At 33.5% G+C, this 23934-nt stretch overlaps 1 protein-coding gene across 12 annotated transcripts in view; it reads right to left on the bottom strand.

The window, feature by feature from the left end:
- Positions 1-23934, bottom strand: part of PAM (peptidylglycine alpha-amidating monooxygenase) — a 155642-nt gene that overhangs the window by 62752 nt on the left and 68956 nt on the right. For all 12 annotated transcript variants that reach the window (XM_045566199.1, XM_045566200.1, XM_045566202.1 and 9 more), the window contains exons 7-13: positions 16258-16306; positions 15050-15117; positions 13907-13987; positions 13546-13622; positions 12910-13013; positions 4575-4759; positions 3431-3502 (exon numbers count right to left, since the gene is read on the bottom strand). In XM_045566199.1, the coding sequence (XP_045422155.1) occupies positions 3431-3502; positions 4575-4759; positions 12910-13013; positions 13546-13622; positions 13907-13987; positions 15050-15117; positions 16258-16306 (636 nt within the window). The remainder of the gene's footprint in view (positions 1-3430; positions 3503-4574; positions 4760-12909; positions 13014-13545; positions 13623-13906; positions 13988-15049; positions 15118-16257; positions 16307-23934) is intronic.

Below are 23934 nucleotides of genomic sequence, written 5' to 3'. Positions count from 1 at the left end.
TTTGGGGGACTATGGGTGATTTTTATTTATTTCTACTCTATATTTCCATGTCTTCTATAATGAATATTATTTTAAAAATCAGTCAAAATAAGCATTATTTTTAAAGAAGCATCTGCAGACTTAATTAAAGCCTCATTAAAATGTTTTCCATTGTTGCATGTACAATCTGATAGGTAAAACTGTCATATAATGATGATTTTGTGATGTCTCTCATTACATCTTTTAAGATAGAGGCTGAGGTACACTAGCCTCACACCAAATTTTGTTCTACGGTAAGCTAATGTATACATAGGTCCCATAAAAGATTAATATGTGTGAGTAAGCACAGGCCAAGGCAACACCACATGGATTCACACCACTCAGATATCTCTTTCAAATGCTAGTTAATTACCAATAAAGATTAATATTCTGATGAAAACATTAATAGCTAGCAATTTTAATAAGAATTTCAAAGAAAATAAAATATTTATATTTCCCTGGGAGAAGCAGAGTACTGTTTATTTATATGTTAAAATTTATTAATAAATAAATCTATGTTAAAAAGATCACTGGCTTTCTTTAATTTTTTTCTCCATGTTGGAAATACTGCCTATTTCCTGTTCATATGTGGCACAGATACAATTTTTTTAGTTTAATAAATATGATTATTTCTCTCTCCCTCTTTTTTTTTTTTAACTCTCTCAGTAAAGGTCGTCCCTTCTTTCTAACATAACATTTATTACATATCTTGACCTTTATCTTCCTATCCACTTTTCAATGTATTAATATTAAGATGAGAAGTAAATACACACACACACACACACACACACACACACACACACATATGGAGAGAGAGAGAGAGTCTGTAGTACCCAGGTAGAATTATCTATATCTATACCTATTGCAGAACTATCTGTACCCACTGAGGGGCACAGAGCTTGCCTTTGAGTACATTGAGTCTGCTGATATTTTAAGTCCTTTTCTTTCTGCCCCACAACTGTTCTGTTTCCTATGGGGGTTTGACATCTTCTATGGGACTGACATAGATGATGTCTATTAGCTTACAGCTAGTACAACAGAAACAATTCAAGACTTTTATTTATTAGTGCTAAAAGACATTAAAAGAATTGATATAACCTGGAGAAATACTACACAAATTGTTTTGGCCAGAACACCAAAATAAGGCTAAGGGTAAAGTCTGAGGGTTTACTTTAAAAATTAACATACATGGCACAATTTATTTGAATAATCAGAGCCCCTCTATTACCTACTTGGTCAACTTGACTCCCCAAAGAATGAAAATGAATAGACATTTTGTGCAAGCAAATATCTCTGGGAAGAATGGAGCACTCTTTCAATAATGAGTAGATCTGCCCTGTGTATTATAAGGAGATAGATTGATCTCATAATGAACTATATGTATAAATGTGCATTTGGTATATTTCTGTATTTCTCTTTAAATTCTAAGCTGGTGGTCCCCAGAGAATATTAGGATAATACACAGCCTATGTGTTGACCATGGCTTTTGGTGAGATTTTTGTTTCTACATAATTCAGGAGGTGACATTTTGATGGACTCACTAATTTCAACATATGGATATCATAGCCTATTTTCTGCAATATGAAAATTAATAATATCTGAATAATGCCTTTTTCCTTCCCAAGTTAAATCACTTTATTTACAGCATTTTTATTCATAAGTAGAAGAAAAGAGAAACAACAGAAAAATAATTTCTTATGTGTCCACAGAATTTTCCCCTGGAACGAATAAGGGTTTGGGTATATTTAAACCTCTGAATAGTCTACACATGCTGTACAACACAAAAGGGTAAATGAACGGCAAAATATAAAACTATTTTAAAGGATTTAGTTTGTAGGCATATATGACACTTCCTAAATCCTACTATTTGTAAAGAACAGGTTAAATCTAACATTTAAGATTGCTTCGCTAAGAAAACCTCTGGGTTTCTAAACTTTCAGAGTTGTCAATATCTCCCTTGATCAACAGCTAACTTCAAAAGAAAAGCATAGTTCAGCCTCAGTTTCCACGGAAACATACCATTTTACAAGATGCATCTACTAAATGGTGGTCTCATTCCACGTTGTATCATATATGTTGGTATTTATAAATGTATTCTAAGATGACTCAAATTATTTCAAAGACATGCATTTCAAACTGTGTGAAATGTCAAAATAATTCATTGTAAGTCTGAGCAAATTTCAATACAATTTACAGTAAACACTGAATGCTACTATATTTAGGCTGCTATTACTGACTTCCTTATAAATATATAAACAGGACTCATAAATGTAACTATTTTAAATTGTGCACAGTAGCCATTTGGTATAAAATCATCTCCTTAGTTTTGACTTCACGGAAAAACAGAATCGATTTTGAGCTCAGCTGTATTTTTTGGAAGGCCACTTTGTTAGAATTATGTTATATAACATACTCTATATATTTTTAAAAGGCCTTTAGATTATAGTTTACCTTATGCTTCTTTCAGAGTGCATGTTCCCCTTTCAAAAGTAGGGACTTTTTAATTTTGCAAATACTATTAGTACAGGAGTGATATCTTTGACTTAGACCTAATAAAAATACATTTTCAAGAATTCCCATAGCAGTTTACAATGTCTGAGAAATATGAAATTCTGTATGTAGCTAATAGAAAAATCCTATTTCTTGTATGCTCTATGTTGTCCATGGAAATGTGGTCGCATTAACATTAAGCTAATGTTTTAAAACATATCTTAGGCCAAAAACAACTGGATAGTTTAACACCTAACACAAAGTACTATCTTCCAAATAAACGGCAAGAAACCAAGATTCAGGAATATAATTTTTCAGTGCCAGTGCATGCAGTATATGACAGACAAGCCTCAAATGTCACCACTTCAAATAAATAGAACAGAGGAAGAAGATGCTTTCATAACTCACTAGATGGCAACTTAACATAAAACTACAGAAGTATAAGATAATACTCCCTCCTACCTTGTGGAAGGCAGAGAATGACTTAAAGAGGCAAGATGTGGGTCTAATTCTGAAGTTCTTTTTTTCTTGAACCTCAAATATACTTAATGAACATACCATGTAAAATACACAAGAATTTAAATGGTAGAGGTCATTAGATTTCCAAAGCAGCCCACTGATTGTTTTTAATGATTATATTTGTACTTATTGGTCCTATACATAAAAGTTACAACATTATATGAACTAAAGCAAAGACAGAAAAACCTAACAGGACTAAATTACACTAATGAATTTTACTTTCAAGGCTAAAGTGCACTAATTGAGCATTTACTCATGAATTATGCATTATATAAAAACAGCAATATCCAAGGTTTGAGGCTGATTCAGAGAGACAAAAAGTATCTCAATAACTTTACAATTTGGTTGTCTACTTGGATATGAATACTTTTACAGGCCTAGTTATAGAAATATGCATACATACCCTGGTCTAACACTTCTTCTTCTTCCCGTTTTGGCTGCTGTAATAGAGGAATCTTATCTTTGTACTCTGTTTCTGTAATGGATCAAAGAAGCTGAGTATAAATTTGTAGTATATATTATACACTTTAAATAGTTTATTGGAAATATGCCATCAACATAAAAATATTATTCTGGATCTTGTGTTTATTATGGTATTAAGAACATATATGGTCTAATTGATATAATGCTTCAATTCACAAGTGCCCCTCCCCCTAGCATAACCACCAATTACTAGACTTCTGACTTAATAACTAGGTCAACTATTTTTTTTAGTCATATATAAGTGATATAGAATTTTAAAAATGTATTAACAAAAGTACTCATTTAAAAAAATTAAATTTAGTGATATTTTAAGAACATTTTATGGCACATTCTATAAATATATTAGAATCTTAATAAATGACCTGATTGCTATGTTAACTTCTCTCATAAAATCTCCACTAGAAAGAAATACGAAGCTGCTCTGGCATTTTCAGATTGAACTTGCAAAACTCAATAAAGTCTCATACAATAAAATAGGGTATGGGTTTTGCAATTTTAAACTAAAGAAATGGCAGTCGATATGACCATTTTGCTGATGAACAATAAGTTAAAGAACAATTCTGAGAATAATATTTCAAAAAAAAGCCAAGACTAGCAATGGCTCACAAATCAAGAATTGTTCTTTGCTTGAAGAGGCCCATTAAACAGATAATTTAGAGTATGGCTGTCGATGATAACCATTTTTATTGGCAAATTGTAGTGCTCTTTAGAATATGGTGCATAAATTCATAAATTGTGTAAGTGATTACTGGTTATGGGAGGAATGAGATGGGGATATGAGAAAACATGCATTAAATGAAGAAAGGTCTACATTTATAGGACTGGTCCCAAAACTAATCTGTTTCATCACTGGCTGAGATTTTTCTCTTCAACTGTTTTGATGGGGACATGTTAGACAGGGGAGATACAACATAAAGAGAGAAAACAGGAAATAAGAATATGTGTATACGTGTGATTCTCTAAGAAGGGAATAAAGATGATTTTAAATATTAATCATATAGTCAAATGAAATACATAAGAAAATACAAAGTCATATGTCACATTATATTAAACACTGATATCACCTTTGTGATGTCCATGCATCATAACCATATCAGACTTCACAGGAATTGGAACATTGGCCTCTGGTGGTATGGTTCTGAACGTATCTGGAGCTACATTCTGTGTGCAGGTCATGAAAGAAACTGCGTGTTTGGCTTCCATGTAATACATAATGTATAAGTTGCACATTTCATCACTGGATGTGCCACTGTAAGAAAAAAAAATACAACAAATCAGCCGTTCACATAAAACACATTCTTAATGCAAGAGAAATGCAACCAGTAAATCTGCCAGCAATAGATTCAAAGGTGAAGATATTGTACATATATTTTATAGCTTTCATTAAAACCCATCACAGTTTTCAACATCAAAAGCACATTATTAAAGGCATATTTCCACTTAACAATGGAGTATCAGTTCAGTCACTCTATGAATATCACCAAATACTACAGAACAAAAAGGCACTTAAGTTGCTGAGAGATACAGTACTTTTCTCTCTTAAATCCTTTTATTCTATAGTCCTCTCCCATTTGCTAAAACTCATAGATTGGGCAAAGTTGTTTTTCTCATGGAAAATCTTAATTATTTACTTAATAATGGTAAAATTCAGAACACTCTAATAGAAACATCATATATTATTTACAAGTCTTTAAAAATGGTTTTTCCTCTTAATACCAAGAGCCTTAGACCTTGTTTTTGGTTAATTACCTCCTATCTCATGGGCAGATGAATCTAGAATCATGTGTCTAAGACTTCCTAAATGTACCCTGCCATCGGACTTGGCAACTTGGCTTCTATAGCAGGGACAAAAAGAATGCCTCAGGAATGATTCAAAATGAAGTCAGCTCTAAAGGTTCAGACCTGATTGGAACAGTGTTATACAGTTGAATGGCTCAGTCTTCAAAATACATTTTAAGAGTGGAATGGACACATCCAAGGAAAAAAGTTCCAAATAATAAAAATAATGTCTAATAGTTTGCAAAACATGTTTCTTTTTTCCCTCAGTTCACATGGGTTACTATATATTTCATTTTCTTTCCTATTATTAGGAAGGAACAGTTTAAGTATGTCTTCAGGAGATTTTATATAGCAAAGTAGTTTCTGCAAAGGAACATTTCCATTTTGGCATTAGGTCTGACAATTTTTAGCAAGCCTACACTAATAAAAAACAAGCTATGAGGCAGGTTATTTGTTGTACAGAAATACACCAGTGTTGATTTTTCCAGCAATGTCACGCAGCATTCACTTCCTCTCCATAGCAACAGTAATGACATCAGCAAGGGAAGGAAAAAAAAAAAATCTTTTCCAAAGAGGGATTTGATTTCTCTAAGCTTTGAAAATGTAGAGCCCCTGAGAGACCACAGGAATAAGTCCTTGCCATAGGAATCTCTGTTTGTGCTTTAGAAATCATTTGGCTTCTCACTCTTGGAATCTGATACCTGTCAGTGTAATTGCCTCGCCCATGAAATATAAGCAAATAGTAAAGTGCAAACCCAAACAAACACGCATATCATCGTGGTGTCAAAACACCATTCCTAAGAATTACATTTTAACACCTTTGAAGTTGGTCAGAAAATTGTGTGCTATAAAAGGAATGGCAGGTGCAAAAATAATAAGCCAGAACCTCCAACCATTTTATTCTTCTCTTCCCTGCTCAAAAATAGGAAGCATGCGTAGATCAAGAGAGCAAGGAGGGAAAAGGAATTTAAGATGTGGCATTAGCTTGAAAAAACCTTGACTCATCTCACAGAGAAGGAAAGCAAAACAATTTAAGCATCTCAAATTAATGAAAGGAAAACATTGAAAAACTTCATACAATAATTCATGAAACTTGCAGCTTATCAATGGATAGTTCCTTCCATATTTTATCTGTTGGGGAACATCAATACCCACGCTTTCACTGGGGAAAGTATACCCATGCACAATATCATATGTAATACAACCAGTATCCTGATTTCTTTCCTTATTATTAAAAAACTAAACAAAGAAAAATAATTATAACTTCTGGTCTAAATGTTTTTGGTTCTCTGGGCTAGTGTTCTCTGTTAGTAGCTACTATTCTCTGCTACTATTTTCATTTATTGCATAAATGAAATAATTTATTTTGTGTATTATTATCATATATTTTTATAAAATGCATAGAGAGAGGGAGTCCTAGCATTCTTTCACTCTTCCTAATTTTATTCTAGAGTAGTATTTCCAAAACTATCACCCTAAAACTTTGGTCCTCGAAATGCTTACAGATGAGTTGAGAAAAAGTTATTTGATGACCAAATGGAAACGTTGGATTACACAAGTTGAATAGAATTCTGTACTGCTGGAGCCTTTATTACACTATGTGCTCATGATGCTATGAAGAGTGGATACAGTAGACACTATTCCCCAAAAGAATCTGACAGGCCCCTTTGTGTTGCTGCATGTTCCAGGAGGTGATTTAAGAAAATTTGTACTATGATAGTTATGCCTTGCTCTTTCATGGATAGAGACATAATCCCAGTACTGTTTAGGAATGACCGATCAAAAGGGTTTCTTCACTAGAATAGTTTGCAGACACATGTAAAAATCAATTGTTATTTCTAAATAACACCAATTACATACATACATGATATAGGTGTGTGCATGTAGTATGGCTATACAGAAATATCCAAATGTATATATTCATAGATATGCATACAGTGTGTATCTAGAAATGTTTTATAATACATTTTACCTAAATATGGACATATCTATGATCTATTTATATTCTTTCTATCCATTCTTACATCCACCCATCCATTTATGTAAACAAATAGTTTAAACTTTCAGAAAAATCATTAGATATTTGAGAAGCAATTGATACCACAAAGTTTCAAAATAACTAAAATAGAACGTTTTGTTAATATATGTTCTGTTAAAGATAATTTTGGTGTTTCTAAACTTGTTACATGTACATTTAGAGGACTTGTTTTAATTTGCATTTGAAAAGAAATTACACTAAAAGTAAAAAGAGTTCATTTCAAACAAGTAAAAGGTAATCAATCTGGGAACAAGGAACTAAACTGTGAAATCTGTGCTAATAGGAATAATCAAAAATACAATGATCAGGACAAGAACCTACTCTTACTAAATAAAATTCATTGCTAGTGAATTTGCTAGCAAACTGTTGGTGACAGTTAAAAAATTATAGACAGTGATAACAGGTAAGAGTATGAAATAATAAGGTGGCATAAATTTGGAATAATTTTTACACTAATATTGGACACAAAGGCAGCATTTACTATCATAGAAATAGTGTGTAGTGAAGCTAAATGTTTGAAAAATGCACAGTTAATATAGCAAATAATAGGAAATCAGCAACTTTCAAAATAATACAACTGTTTGTCCTTTATAACTTATGATCAACTTTATTAATTAGTGAATTTGAGAAAATGAAAAATAAAACATAAGCTAATGTTGCAAATTATTTCTTCAAAAGTGAGCTATCTTGCCATGTATTGAATTAGCTTTCAAGAAAAATTATATAATGTGTGTAAAATTATATACATGTATATACATCCTCACGTATATATGTATACAATAAAGTAGTTCAATTAGACTTATATATTATGTGTTAATTTTATACACACATAAATGTGTTCATCTTTAAACACATAAGATTCTTCTGAGACATCCTAATCAGCTCTCCGATATAGCTCACTTGGGGTACCAATTCCATGATACAAAATTGAGTTGATCAAATACTTTAGGAATCTTTGTTATCACCAGGAAAATTTCATTAAAAGAGCAAAATAAAAAGAAAAGAGCCCCAGTTTATTTTTTTCCATCTATAATTGCACTTGTAGTCAAGGTAACTCTGAGCTCCTATCTGACATAGGAACTATCATATGCTATTAATAAAAATTTTAGGATTCAAATCATCTTTAGCATCAGCATCAGTTTGCCTATTTCATGCCACAATCATTCATCTTTCTTTCACTCAAAAATAAAAAATCTCACTTTAAACTAGACGATTGCTTTCTGTATTCCTAAGGGAGGATTTTGACACGCCAACTCTTATTTTCATACGAATATCATTCAATTGCTACTCTGAATGATTATTAACAGGAGAAAATAGGAAGGAAGGTTGTGTTCCCCTGTCTGCTCTGGCTCCATGGAATGGCCCTTTAAACATTCCCAACACCTATGTGATTCCCTGAAATGATGATCGCTGGCATCACCCATATTCCAAAATTACAGTAGTGAATTTCTTTCATCCTCTTGCATAATAAAGTGCTTATGTGGTAACTCCCTCTTTTATACCGGCATACTTAATATAAATAACTTTAAATCTGACATAGCATGTAAGCCTGAAAACAGCAAGCCCTCAATCAATATTTGCTGAATGAATGAAGAATGAATAATCTTGTTTAACACATATTTAGAACTTACTATGACGTAATATGTTAGCTGAATAATGAGCCAGGTTAATTTTATATACTCACCAGACCTGTGGCATTTCTGAAAATACAGTTATCTAATTATATCTGTATCTGTGTATATAGCTATCTAATCTATCTAGGTTCTATAAGGGCTTTTATAAAAATATTTTATGTTAGAAAGATACATAACGGATTTTTAAAAACACCAAATATTCTGAAAGGTATCATTTAAAAAATTTCAAATATTGTTGTGCTATGTCTATGTTGCAGATACCCCACTAACGTAATTATTCCCTCACTCCTTAGGGTTGAAAATAATCAAAATGGGTAATACTAATTTTGGAAAGATATATGAAAATTTTTAAGAAGTCATTTTATAAAACTTTTAGCTGTTTCCTAATAGGTTTCATGGTGCTTTTAAATTTATACATTAAGGAGTTAATATTTATCATATAACTTTATCTTTGCATATAATACACTTAAAATGCTGATTAAAGTGCTGTGTTGATACGTATGAATACTCATAGTCTCATGAAATGACTCATTCCAAATGAAAAATATGACCAACAAAACTGACTAAACTGGTAAATATTATCTACCTATTCCCAAGAATTAATTTTAAATTTTAGCATATAAAGTTTTAGGCTGATTAGCTGACTTAATTAGTTTAATTGACTGGCTTAATTAAATTCTATTTTTTAATTTAAACTTGACTAAACATTTGAAACGAATTTAGAGAAGTGTCATGTTGAATATAAAATATGTAATGCAGTCAGGCACAAACTATTGCTTCTTCATAGATTAATTAGTACTATGTCATTAGTACACACTGGTACAACTTTGTTCAAGATATACTATTCATATTTACTGTTTTTTAAAAAGAAATATATCTGGAAAAACATTTTTACCATTAAGTATATTTATTATATATCTTGTCTTAAATCCACCTATTTTTAAAATAATTTTAAAATTATTGATATTATTTTTGATGGACAAATCATAACTATATACACTTATGGGGTAAAATGTGATGTTTCAATATACATACACAATGTGGGATGATTAAATCAAGCTAATTAACATAGCCACCACCTTGTTTACCTGCCATTTTTTACATTTGAAATTTACTCATTATTTTGAAAAATATAATAATTATTCACTATAGTCACTCCACTGTGCAACAGATCTGAAAACCTCTTCCTTCTGTCTATCCAAAACTCTGTACACTTTGATCAACAACTCCCATTTCCTCCCTCCTTAACCCCTGGCCACTAGCATTCATCATTCCACTCTCTACTTCTATGAATTCAACTTTTTAAGATTCCATATATAAGTGAGATCATTTGGTATTTGTCTTTCTGTGTCTGGCTTATTTCTCACTTAGCATAATGCCCTTCAGATTCATCTATGTTGTCACAAGTGACAGAATTTCCCCCTTTTGTAAGGCTGAATAGTACTCCAGTGTATATATATACTACGTTTTCTTTACCCATTCATCCATTAATGGACACTTAGGTTGTTAAATCCACCTATTTTTTGACATGAATCCCTTGTATGGGAAAATCAGCCCCTATTTTAAAAAGTGCTTTTTATTAGTTAGTGATGATTGTTCTGCCCAAGCAAAGTTTTCTCCAGTCCTAAAATTTTCAGCTTAATACAGAGTTAAGCTGGGCTTTGGTAGAAGAATCACTCAACTGATAATACTGCTAGTAGGCCACTGTCGACATGGTTTTCCTACTGGCTGCAGAACAAGAAGGTTTAAAACTTGAAGCCAATAATTCTCCCAGTACATGGAGGAGGCATCTACTGGCCTCATCCTATATTTGGATGTTTTTCACAACTGAGTGCTTCAGGCTTGGAGCTCAAGCCTGTCTCCAGTGGGAGTGTGTGTTTGTGTATGTGGGCTGGGGGTAGGTGGGAAGAGAGAAAAGGGAGGGGATATTTATAGAGTATCATGTAATTTAATAGATATCATAAAATACTAGGTGTTTTTACTGGTTACATTCTCAACTGTGATCCTGTAGTACCTTATGAAGGCTGTACTCATTTTATAAAACAGATGCATTGCTGCTGTTATCTTTCTAAAAATAAAAAGCATTTTAAGTGCTGCAGAAATATTATGCATTATTATGAGGATTTTTATGCCTATTTAAATTTATTCAAACTTGTCTTATTAGTTTCTCATTCTACTGGAAAAAAATTGCTTCTGTAGTATAAATTAAATATTCAGAATATGGACTCACCCAATAACTTAATTTCCTATCATTCCTTTCTATTTCATTTATATTACAAAATGGTGTTTCTTTTAGCCCACATGAGATTTATGAAAGGATGGATTAGTGTGGTCATTTTAGGGTATTATTTTAAAGCAAAATACACATTTAAAAAAATACAGAAATTATTCTAGACGCATGAAACTGAAAGAGGCCTCTAGAGATCACTTTGGCCTTCTATCCTGGTACTATAACAAGTCATTAATTTCTATGGCTGATATTACCACAAAGAGGAAACTCAAAGGATAGAATTTGGTCAAAGGTGCAAACCCTCCCAAATTGTACAGAGACGTCTAAGCAAAAAGTTCTACTTTTTCCACACTTAAAACTTATAAACCAATACATGTAATATGTTGAAAGGGATTTTTTACTACTTTCCTTGTTTACTTACTTCACAGGTTAATAAAAAAACCAATGGCATTTAAGTAAAGTTCCTGTGGCTCTACACTGACATAAAATGAAGAACAGCTGATCAACACTTTCTGACTCATATAACCTTGTATATTTAGAGATTGCTAAGAAGCGAATGGTCAGACTCTTTCTTTCAAATCTAATAGGTCTACTTTGCCAACCCTTTTCTTATCATCATCATTTCCTGTAACACAATAATTTTACTGCTTTCCTTGAGTCTCTTTCCCAAATTTATCTGAAAGCAAAGCTGTTGGAAACTTTTTGTTTCATATAAATTGATAGTGTTTTTCTATTTGTTTTACCTTTAGCCTTCAAATTGATGCTTATTAACATAAAAGCCTTTTTAGAGTGCATAAAAAAGTCCACCATACGAAATGCCCTCTTTTTTCTACCTGCACCAATACCTTTTCCTGTTTCCCTTACAGCCAACAGTTAGTGTTGTCATCATAAGAATCATCTTCAGTGCGCCTAATGCATATTTTTAGATGATCACTTTCTGTAACTTCTCTTTGATTAAGAGATAAATGGTTTAAAACTCTAGCTTCCAGGTGGCATCAGTAAATATTTTAAAACCTAGTTTAACATGAAAAGGAGGCTCCTTGATTCATTGCTAACAAAAAAGCATGGTAAGAAAGTTTATTTTTCATTTTTGATTTTGGTAAGCTTTTGTGTAAGAGTTCATAGTGCTGTGAAAATTTTACCTAGTGTTATAAAACATATCTGAAGGAGGTTAAGTATTCTGAAAATTATTTAAAAGTCTTGACATTCCCTTTTGGAAAAATGCAGCATATTATCATTCTCATTTGGTAGACTAAACAACTGGAAATTACTGAATACACAGAAGGTTTAACAGGCAGAAAAAAACTATGGCTCTGAGTATATAATGGGTACCACTAAGTACAGCACCCAATACATTTGCCTAAATTTGAGCAAAGGACAAAAGGACACTTAGAAAAAAGTTTCCTAACCATTATATTTTCTTTATTAAGATGAGTCTGAGGAAGTGACATATACTCTTGTGGTAATTACAATATGCGAGGTGTGATGCTGAAGGTCTTTCTAAAAAAGCAGGAAAAAGGGAAGTATGAAAAAATGAGCACATGTTTTAGGGTTTATCCAAATCAATCAGTTTTGAAATGATAAAATGCTCTAGTTTGTTATAATTGTCCATTATAGGACAAGAAACTGTGTAATTTATTCACAAAGATAGCTGTCACCTACAATCATGCTTTGTCCTAATAAAATCTCTTTAAATAGTGAAATGTATAGAATCATACCCAATGTGTGTGGCTTCTGTCCTTCCCTCACCAGTGAATACACATCTTGCAGCCAGCAGGTCACCAAAACTAACATCTACTGGTTGTTCCACGGGGTAGAAAGCCTGCCAAAAAGACAAACACAGTGATTCACTAAAAATCATTAATAGAACCCAGAACCACATGCTTTAATAATGTGAAGCTTGGCACACTCTGGAGAGAGAGGATGGAGACAGGCAGACAGAGAGACAGACACACACACACACAAAATTAGATGAGAACAGTTCACCTTTAATTAATCAATTCTAGTTTATGACAAGAGTACCAAACTTGGAAATAAAGAAATACTATTAGCAAATGCATCTCATAAAAATCAGAATAAATGTAATAACAACTATCTGAAACACTGTCTTTAACTAAAGGATGGGATAGAAAAGGCTTCGCCAACATGTTTGCATTATATTGAGAGAATTGATAAGGAAAGCACCAAATTGGAAGTTGTAAAAACGGAGGTTATACAGCTCAGATACACAGTAAAGGCAGATTTAGAGATTTTTAGTTTCCAGAGAAATTCACAAGGGTTGTACCAGGATTTTTAAAAATTACTTTCTGCTAGTTAATGTTTTTTCTCTCAAAATTAAATAAGATTCTTCATACCTGTGGCAGCTGGGGGCTCTGCCGTCCGATCAGTGTCCACTGACCATTTCTTACTCTGTATCCACTTACTACTTTCCCTGTAATAAACACAAATTATAACCATACAATAAGGTATTGTAAGACAAAAGACATATTTACCCTTCTATTTTAAAATAAAATCTGAATATCTTTTGAACTCCAAATACTGAGTATCTTCATGAAAATAATATGATGAAACAGCATAAAAATTTTTATGGTATTGTGTAAAATCACTTTCATTGAAACAGACTTAAGGTCAAATATAATGTACACTTTACATTTATAGCACTAGCAAGCACAATGGTAACTATTTATAATTTAACATGTAGTTTGAAGTTCTTACCTAAATGGTGAGTGTGGACTCTATAGGCAAAGACATGCATTGGATAATTTTTATAATGGCATGAAATGTCAGAATTCACCACTGCGAGAAATGAAAACACAGAAAAAAGTCACTATTAAACTGGAATATTACATTATTCTTTTCTAAAAGTATGCATACAGTATTCACAAGATGCTAGGCACTGGGATTTTATTACGAAGAAAACATGCACTCATGCACTTCATAGACATTAAGCACTTATTCTGGGCCCACCACTTTATTAAAATTTCAAGACCCCCATACTACATATTTTTATTTTATTCATAAACAAAATGACTATGACCAAATCAAAATACCCTGTCAGTGAAAACATAAGCTTAATTTGTTACCTTTATCTTGAAATTTATCCAGTTGAAAAAAGCTTAAAAATTGGTTTTTATTTTTGGAACAAAAGAATATTTGAAAAATTTTATGCAAACATGTAAGATCACTAGATTGACACTTCCTGCTGTCGTATACTTTTTCTTCCTTACAGTCTAACACATAGTAGTTATTCAATAAATATTTCTTTTATAATAGATAAATGAACAGTAACAAAGAGATCATGCTGGTGATTAACTTTAAAAGATTTCCAGTCAAAACAAATGAACAATTTTTAATATGTTCTTTTCATTAGGGTATCATTGATAAATAATATTATACTTATTCTCATAGCTTTTTGTCAGCTTGGGAGAATTAGCTATTATCCCCATTTTGCAAGTAGGGAAATAAGCCTAGTACATCTAAGTTCAAAGATGCAATCAGTGTTGGGTTTGCTAGCCTCTTGATTTTAAACATTTCTAGGTAGTAGTTTATGCTACTGCACATTATTCAGTGTGTCTTTTGCATTTAAAGAATGAATGATTGATTTTTAAAATACTCAAGATTTAGTCTTTAATTTATGTAACCCACTACTGACCCAGGGCCTCAATTCTTAGCATCTCAATAAATAAAGAATGGAAAATAATAAACCACTGGCTTGGAATCATACAAAAAAGAACTGGTTTATTTTTCAGGGACTCAAAGGTATTAGTCATTTTAAAAGCTTATAAAAAACATATTGCAAGTCCATTCCTACAGATTAGGTAATGAGGTAATGGTAAATACTAAAACACCATTACTCACCTTTCTCTCCTGCTGGTATAACAGTGTCAACGGACATCATAAGGTACATGCCAGCAATTAAAGGCTGTCTGTAGAAAAAAGTGATATTTTTCTCAATAGCCTGAAAAAGTCAAAACTACTGTCTTGGAAAAATAGACTATACCTCAATACAGTGGTTTATGAAATGCGTTCCTTGTGAAAATTAGAATGAAATAATACAGAAAAAGAGGTAAGATATATATATATATATATATATACATACACAAATCACTTCTTTACTTGTGAAGGCAGGCTCTAAATGGTTGCTGTAATAGCTAAGTTTCCCCGTCAACTTGACTGGGCTATGGTGCCTGGCTGTTTGGTGAAACAGGTACTTTTTAAGATGTGATTAACATTTAAATCAGACTTTGAGTAAAGCAGATTATTGTGGGTGGGCCCTCAAAAGGAAGGAATTCTGCCTACAAATTGCCTTTGGACCCATGAATGCAATATCAACCCTTCCCTGAATTTCCAGTTGGCGCTATAGATTTTGGATTTGTCAGCCCTACAACAGTGTGAGCCAATCCCTTATAATAAATCTCTCTCTCTTTCTCTCTCTTTCCCTCTCTCAATATATGTATACCCTATTGGTTCAGGTTTCTTCAGAGAACCCTGAATAATACAGCTCTCATGATTCCCAGCTGTGACATTCATATCCTTGTCTAATCTCCTCCCCTTGAATGTGGATCAAAATAAGTATAATAACTTATCTTTAACAAATAGAATATGTCAAAAATGATGGTATGTCACTTCTAAGATTAAGTTGCAAAAACACTCTGGCTTCCCTCTTGCATGCATGCCCTCTCTTGCTTTTTTGCTTACTTTCTATGACGGAAGCCAGCTGCCATATTGGGAGTGGCCATTTACAGTCCACATGGCAAGGAAATGAGGGCAACTTTAAGCCAACAGCCAGAAAAGAACTGAATCCTGCCAACAAAAGTGGCTCCTCCCTGGTCGAGCCTTAGGTTGAATGAAGCCCCAGCCAAGATTTTGACTGCAGCCTCTGTGAGAGACCCAGCTAAGGTGTGCCCAGATTACAAACCCACAGGAAACTGAGATAATTAATACGTGGTTGTTTTAAGCCAGTAAGTTTGGCTTTTATTCACAGGTAATAACACAGTGAACTTTCCACTTTTAAGTTCATAAAGATCTTCACATCGTTGCTTATCTAGGAAAACTGAAGTACTTACGGCAGACGTGTGAGGTGTAAAGACACACCAGAACAGTCTTTGTGATTATCTGAAAATATACATAGAAACACACATTTTAAATATGAAAGTGTGAAAAACAAATTTTGAACTGACACATGTTAAATGATTATAACTCAATACTTAAGAAAAAACAAATTTTCATTTGTATGGTACTTTATGCTTTACAGAGTACTTTCATATTCATTAATTGTTGTAATTGCCAATGCACCATAACAGCAAAAAAAAAAAAAAAAAAACCCTGATTGTTTCATGCAGTCTGTAGTATTTCTTGACTCATAAAACTGGCCAGTTACTGGCTTTCTCGGAGAAATACCAGAAACTAGGCATGAGCCCACAGACGAAAGTTGTTACTACTCTCTATACCTTATCTATATTGTTGAAACACTCAGAAAAGTTGCTAAACTGAATGGTTTGTTCCAGGCTGCCCCAAACAACTTGGCTTTTCTACTTTTCAAAAGCTGAAGTAGCCCGTAATTTGGGTTTTCATATATTTTAGGCATTATTGAAGTCTAGTGCTATTCAAATCCAAAATTTTATTATTGTAGAAGATTCTGATCTCTTGTAGAACAACTTTCTCAGTTGAAAAGCCCATATGTTTGCATGTACACACAGTGAGACATCCCAGCGGAAGCAACTTGAACTCCCTCAGACAAGGTGGTCTGGGGGCCTGAGAGGCTCCTGGACCCACAGCTGCTCCTACAGCAGGTGGCAGCTCTGGTGAGAAGCATATTTCAGCCCCAGTGTTTGGCGCAAAGGTTATGACCTTCTGACTCCAACATGATCCTTGTCACAGTGATGCATTATTATTTCCATAACCTCTATGCTGATCTCACTTCTGGTGAACTCAGAAACTCAGCTAGTTTTGCACATTTCACTGATGATTTGTAGTGTGCTCTGACTTTGTCTGCCCTCCCGCTGTAATGCAGTGCTTAGGCCACAAGATATGAAACCTCAGGAGAATTCATTTCAATTTACCAGGCTATATGAAATCTGTCCCTGACATCCATCATTATAAAAAAGAATGCCGCTTAAAAGGTTAATTACAATAAAGAAGTACAGTAAGGCCGGGCGCGGTGGCTCACGCCTGTAATCCTAGCACTCTGGGAGGCCGAGGCGGGTGGATCGCTCGCGGTCAGGAGTTCGAGACCAGCCTGAGCAAGAGTGAGACCCCGTCTCTACCAAAAATAGAAAGAAATGATTTGGACAGCTAAAAAATCTATATAGAAAAAAAATTAGCCGGGCATGGTGGCGCATGCCTGTAGTCCCAGCTACTCGGGAGGCTGAGGCAGTAGGATCGCTTAAGCCCAGGAGTTTGAGGTTGCTGTGAGCTAGGCTGATGCCACGGCACTCACTCTAGCCCGGGCAACAAAGCGAGACTCTGTCTCAAAAAAAAAAAAAAAAAAAAAAAAAAAAAAAAGAAGTACAGTGATACTTCTGCTAATATTTTACCACACAAAATGAAAAAAAGAAATCAGAAATAAGAAATGTAGGAGAAAATGAACTCAGAATGTCAAAATCACATCCTAGTTGATCAAGCTGGTTGGAAAGACTTCTTCTGTGACTAGGATTAAAGTAAACAGGGGAAAGAAGAGGGGAAGGAATAGATGGAAAAATTAACCCAGGGCAGAAGAGCCGAGAAATGGAATCCCATTGCTTCAAAAGAGATGAGAACAGTAATGAGTCAAAACACTAAAATGGTCTGAAATTATAGGATTGAATTTGTCCAAATGAAAGGCAGAAAACGAAGCAAACTATTCCCCCTGATTTATATTTCAATATAAACATTGTACATTTCCACATGTCAAATTTGTTAGGTATAAAGTTTGAAATGTATCTGTATATTTTTATCACACACAATTATTCTGTGTGATTATACATTATAGTGCCTTAAGACCATCATTAGTTTTCAGCGAGGTGTTCACTTAGTTCCTCTGTTTAAAATAAGTGAAATCTAGAAGGTGATTTAATACTTGGTAGATTAATACTAGTGATCAATATTTATACCAGTAAGAAATGCTAAGTGGTCTACAAATGACATAACTTAAATAAAGAAATTAGCACTCATTCAGAGAATAGGAAAAATTCAGTATATGTTATTTTTATTATTCCTTCTATTGGTATATTCCAAAAAATTTCAGTACATGAATACTTTATTTTTAAGAAATGTATTTTCATAGTTATAAGTCTGGAATTTACTTAATTAAAGAAAGTGAAGCACATCAAATTTCCCCAAGTAATAACACAGGAGTAGAAAAAAGGGGGAAGGGACCATGGGAACACTAAGAGAGTAAAACAGTTAAAAGAAAAGGGATTGTAATTAAAATTCAGAATGTTAAAGATATGGCACAAAGCAGATATTATCAGCAGGGTCTGTACTAGTGATCTGTACTAGTCTAGTCTACTAGTACAGATTTATTTACTGTACTAGTACTGTATTAGAACTAGTACTGTACTAAATATTTATTTATTTACTATTTACTAGGTCTGTACTAGTAAACACAGAACAGAATTTTAAGTGATGTAAAGAACTTTTTGTAAGATAAATTCTATGGTCTGGCTAAAATGAAATTCTTGAATCAGAGGCCATGGGAGTGTGAAGAAGTTGATTATATTTCAAGATCCTTTCATGACTTTCGGGAAGAAAGCTCCCCTTGACCAGATCCAAGACAATCTGATGTTTTCTGAGTTCTGGGTTAGAAGAAGTTAGTTCATCAGAATTCTATGTTTGTAGGAAGGATAACAAGGTCATTTTTTATACTGATATTGAAATTGTTTCAATCTACAGTCACTTATTCTGTGCATTTGTTACCATGCAAAAGTCCTAACAGCTCTTCTTTTCAGGTAGATTCATTTATCCTTATTTTTCTTATTCCTAAGTAAATTAATTGTTCTGTCCTTCCTTGGATTGGGTTTCAGGGTTCACTCTGTCTCTGAGGTTCTACCCTTTGTTGGGTTCTGCTCCAGGGTTCACTCTCTCTCCAAGGTACACTGGTGACCTTTAAGCTACTAATGTTATATATTTACAGAGAACTGAATCCAAGGCATCTCTATTAAAGGGGTCTTTTATAATTGCTGTTCTCTTACAGTAAGATAAATTTCAGCCTAACGGATTTCAAGATATGGAGATGAAACTTCACTCACTAGATAGGCATGAGATGACATTGAGAAGGATATTTCATTATGTCATTATATTCCATTATAATGTCACATGGGTATGTACTAAGGAGCTTTTTTATGGTGGAAAAGTTCAAAGAATCATTTGAAAAAAGAAATATAAAATAACAGAGTCTAATAAGCCTTAGAAACATATAACACATAGAACAGTGTTGCAGTGCAGGTGGGTTGGGTGGTAAGATTTTTAAAGAGTAGTCTGAAAATGAAAGAAATGAGTATTTCCAGACACCAGATGAGACCTGAAAATAGCATTCAATCAGAATCTAATCTTAAGCAAGATGAAACTGAATGACCACTCCACAAGGGTCTCAGCTTGCCTTTTTTGAGAAATTGCTCTCTTGTGCTTAGGCAGAGATGTATAACCACAGCAAGGTATTTTAGCAAATATATAGACTCATAGAATTTCAGAATTAAAAGAGACCACAGAGATGATGGAGTTTTAATCTTACACTTCATAGACAGGGAAAAAGAGACCATAGAGATTAAGAGTGTTGCTCAAAGTAATTCAGCTAACTAGTGACACACGTGAGTATCAAATCTAATTCTCCAAGGTTAATGTTTAATAAACTTTATTTCCCAAAACAAACAAAAACCAAGGGTTCTAGCTCTTAGAAACTTTTCCAAGGCATTTAATCTGATAAATATCCTGAAGCTAAAATAAAGGAATTAAGCAAGAATGGATAAGTAACCAGTAGTACTTAAGGAATCCACTTAAGCAGGAAGCTCAATTCTCTTAATGGAAGGTGAATGCATGGGATATGAGGTTATCCATCCCAAACTATTTAGCTTGCTTTTCTAATAATAGCTTGTAGTTCCTGCTTGGATTCATAGCTAAGTAGTAAAGACAGTATGTGGAATAATGCATGATAATAACCTATTACATCTTCCGGTTTTGGAAGTCTGTTGGTCTCCTAATTTTTCCCTCTAGAGATAGCCCTCTCTACTCCATGAGCTCATCTTGTCCTGGTTGTTTCCTGCTTCAATAAAAGGATAGGTTAACCATGGATCCTGAGGGAACCAAAGTATTATTATAAACTATATCCCACTAATTGGAAAAGTTCTTCAGAAAGAGAGTGGTAGAGTGGATTTCAATTCACTGCACTCTCTCAGGAAGGCAAAGGATAGGGCACACTCATTTCCTACTATCCCAAACACCCTTTTGGATAATGGATTCTTTCCTTATAGAGGTATTAAAAAAGCATGTCTTAGGAAAAACAAAGAAGTAACATCTTTAATAATAAAAACTTATTTTAGAAAATTTGGAAGCAAATACTTCTGAGCTATATCATACCTTCCCCCCACCAGAGTGTTCTGAACATAATGTAAAGGGCACCTTCTCTACTTTCTATTTTGAACACACAAACACAAATGAATCAGGGAGATCACAGTAAATGCAAATAATTTTATAATAATATATGCACACCAATATTGTAATAACTATTTGACTATTAAGCTGTCTTTATCTTTATACCTTATGGTTCTTTGTTCTAAATTAATAACCTTAAATTAATGGAACAGATGATGTTTTGCTGAGACTAAATCATGGCTCCCAAGGTGATCAAGAGTAGGAGATTATTTGGGGATTAATTTCTAAAGTCAGGGAAAATTTCATATAATTAAAATTACTTTGAAAATTCCTTGGGAGAATGAAGAGTGAGGTCTCCTAATAGATCCAGCACAGCCAGTTTCCTTAGCACTGGAACAAATTACTGTCAGTTGTATCATTTGGGCCGTGATGTTTTCATAAAAAGATATTTCTATACAGTTGGGCTGTGCTGTTATATAAAAAAGGTAATTTCTGTGCAACTGAAACCTTGCTGCAGAGAGATGGACACACACACTAAATGAACCCAACTAAGAGAACTGCAGACTCAGGTCTTGTGCTCACTCTGGGCATAGGATTTTGAAAGGAACCTGGTTTTAATGAGGCTGAGACACAATTCCTTTGCTGTGTTTTTGGTAAAACCTGGATTATAAACGCAGGTCCTAAAGACACTTAAAAGTACTCAGAAAAAGGGTGATCACCTGAATTAACCAGAAAATGTGTACATTGAAGTTTTTTTTAAATTAGAATTTCTTCCAAACAAAATCTGAGTCACCAAATTTCTCCCAGAGAATTTATGAATCTCTGAAAGCATATACTCAAGAGTATCAGGACTCTCCAGTTATGGATACATTGAGATATAATAGTCCCTATTGAAATGCACTAACACCATAAGCCGTCATGGCAAATGTGTATCTGCTTAGCAAAATATAACTGAAATAGGGGCACCATTAATACACAACACCAGCTACACAGAGGTTTTCCTGGAGGCTGCTGAAACCTGGGTTAGCAGACAAGCTTCAGTGCTAGATAAACCAGCACTATGGGAAAAAAATCTTCAAAAAAGAATTCCTTTTGAAGCTGTCGCTGCAGAGAGTTAGCCTCTTTTGATTTTGTATTCACTGCTTTGGGACTAGAAATTACCAGCTTCCATTTGCCTTTTGGCAAGGAAGAGAAAATGCATTTATTCATCCTGCAAAGAAGACGACTTTCACAAATGATGGCCTGTGCTGTTCCCCAAAGAGATTAAATGGAAGGCAGGAAGACAGGCTCCCCAACCTGTTTTTTCATAATCGCTCCGTGTGTGGAGGATGTTATGGCATGACTAATGTCACAGCAGTTTCATGTTTCCATGTCTTATGAATGCAAAACAATAAAAAGGAATCTACAGTGAAGTTTATGATTTACACTATTTCTTCTCTCAGAATTATGAACTTGCTCCAAAGTCAAACTGCCAAGGAAGTAAAATTAAAAGACAAAACCCACCAATCCTAGGTAAATACAGTATTCAAAAATATGGTGCTAAGTTTTAAATTTACTGATTGGTGTTTGAACTTTTTATTGAACTATAAGATACAGAAAAGTGCACATATCAGAAGGTACAGCTACAGGAATTTAAAAAAACTACCAAACCCATGTAACCAGCACTCAGATCGACAAACAAAAATCCTCCACTTGGGCCCCTTCCTCAGGCAATTCACTTCTCAATCTTCATATTTATGCACATACCATAAACATTTGTCTTTCTGAAAGAGACATTTAGTACTCTTTTCACTAAAACCAGACATATTTAACTAGCCCATCAACTAGCTTCATGGGCTTTGGTTGGACAGTTTTTTTTTTTTTTTTTGAGACAGAGTCTCCCTGTGTTGCCCGGGCTAGAGTGCTATGGCATCAGCCTAGCTCACAGCAACCTCAAACTCCTGTGCCCGGCCACAGTTTTAAATATTATACTTGGTTACTAAGAAATATTTATTTTCTTTTATTTCCCCTTTCTCCTAGCCAAAAGTTCTATCAACCACTTTTCACACCCTTGTCTCTGTTTTTAATATACATATATTCATTTAAAAAAAATCTGAATTCTTTTGCATCCTCCCAATTAGTGTTTGTTCTTCCCACTGAGGCCAGAATGTACCCGCAAAAGTCTAGGAACCATGAAGAAAGTCTTGGCTAAAATAAATCATGCAATGAAAAGGGGCTTGAAGAGTTTGAATTAAAGAAACTCTTTTAATACTATTTAAAATATAAGGCTGAAAACATATTCCTCAAATAAAATGCTCTATTATGAGTTTTTGAATAGTGTTGAGGATATTTTCTTTATATATGTAAAATGTTTATCTTTTATCCTCTTTGGAATTCTCAACTATTAATATTTTGTGCAAGAGGGTGTTGCCCTCTTTTGTTTAACTTACATCTCTAAATGCTCATGACTGATAAATAAAGAGAGGGTGACCTGACAGAAAACCATCCCATTTTGTTTGAAAAACAGAAAGTTTATATTCTGCAAAAGCTATAATTTAATTGGAATATGTTTTTGAAGTTCAACCTAAAATTAGTGGCTATGTTTTCAAACCAATTATCTTCATTAACTTAAACTATTATTCTGTATTGTATTTTGGTTCTTCCCTGAAAAAATAAATCTAAAACATGTAATTTACATATAATTATGTATATAGTCCCTGGTATTAATTAGGGAATACACTTTGAACATTATAGTTCATATAGTTGATTTAGCATTAATTTTCAGTCATTCAATATGTTATATTGTAATGTAGCACGAGGATTAATAAAGTAACATTTATAAAGCACTTCTGAATTGAAAAGTAGCATATAAATGCTAAGTACTAATATCATTACTACATTAATGGAAAAATACTGAAACCCCTCGGTGACCCAAATTATCTCTCAAAATTCCCTTAGACGTTAAGTCTTCTACCATAAGATAAAGTGGCAGTGTAAAAGGATCTGTGGTTACTGATCAGATTTTACTTTATTTTCAGTTATTATTAAGAGAGGGATACATCACACTTAAGTTGAAAAACAAGAATAAGAAATATTGGCAAAGAAATGGGGCTAGAAAAGTATGGGAGAAGAAAAATGGCCTTACAAGCAGAAATACTTTTGAAGGTTTTCAAAGATAGAAAAAAGAAGAATTAATA

The sequence above is a fragment of the Lemur catta genome, chromosome 12 (genome assembly GCF_020740605.2).
Source record: "Lemur catta isolate mLemCat1 chromosome 12, mLemCat1.pri, whole genome shotgun sequence".
Lineage (NCBI taxonomy): Eukaryota > Metazoa > Chordata > Mammalia > Primates > Lemuridae > Lemur > Lemur catta.
This window is presented reverse-complemented; position numbering and strand designations above follow the sequence as displayed.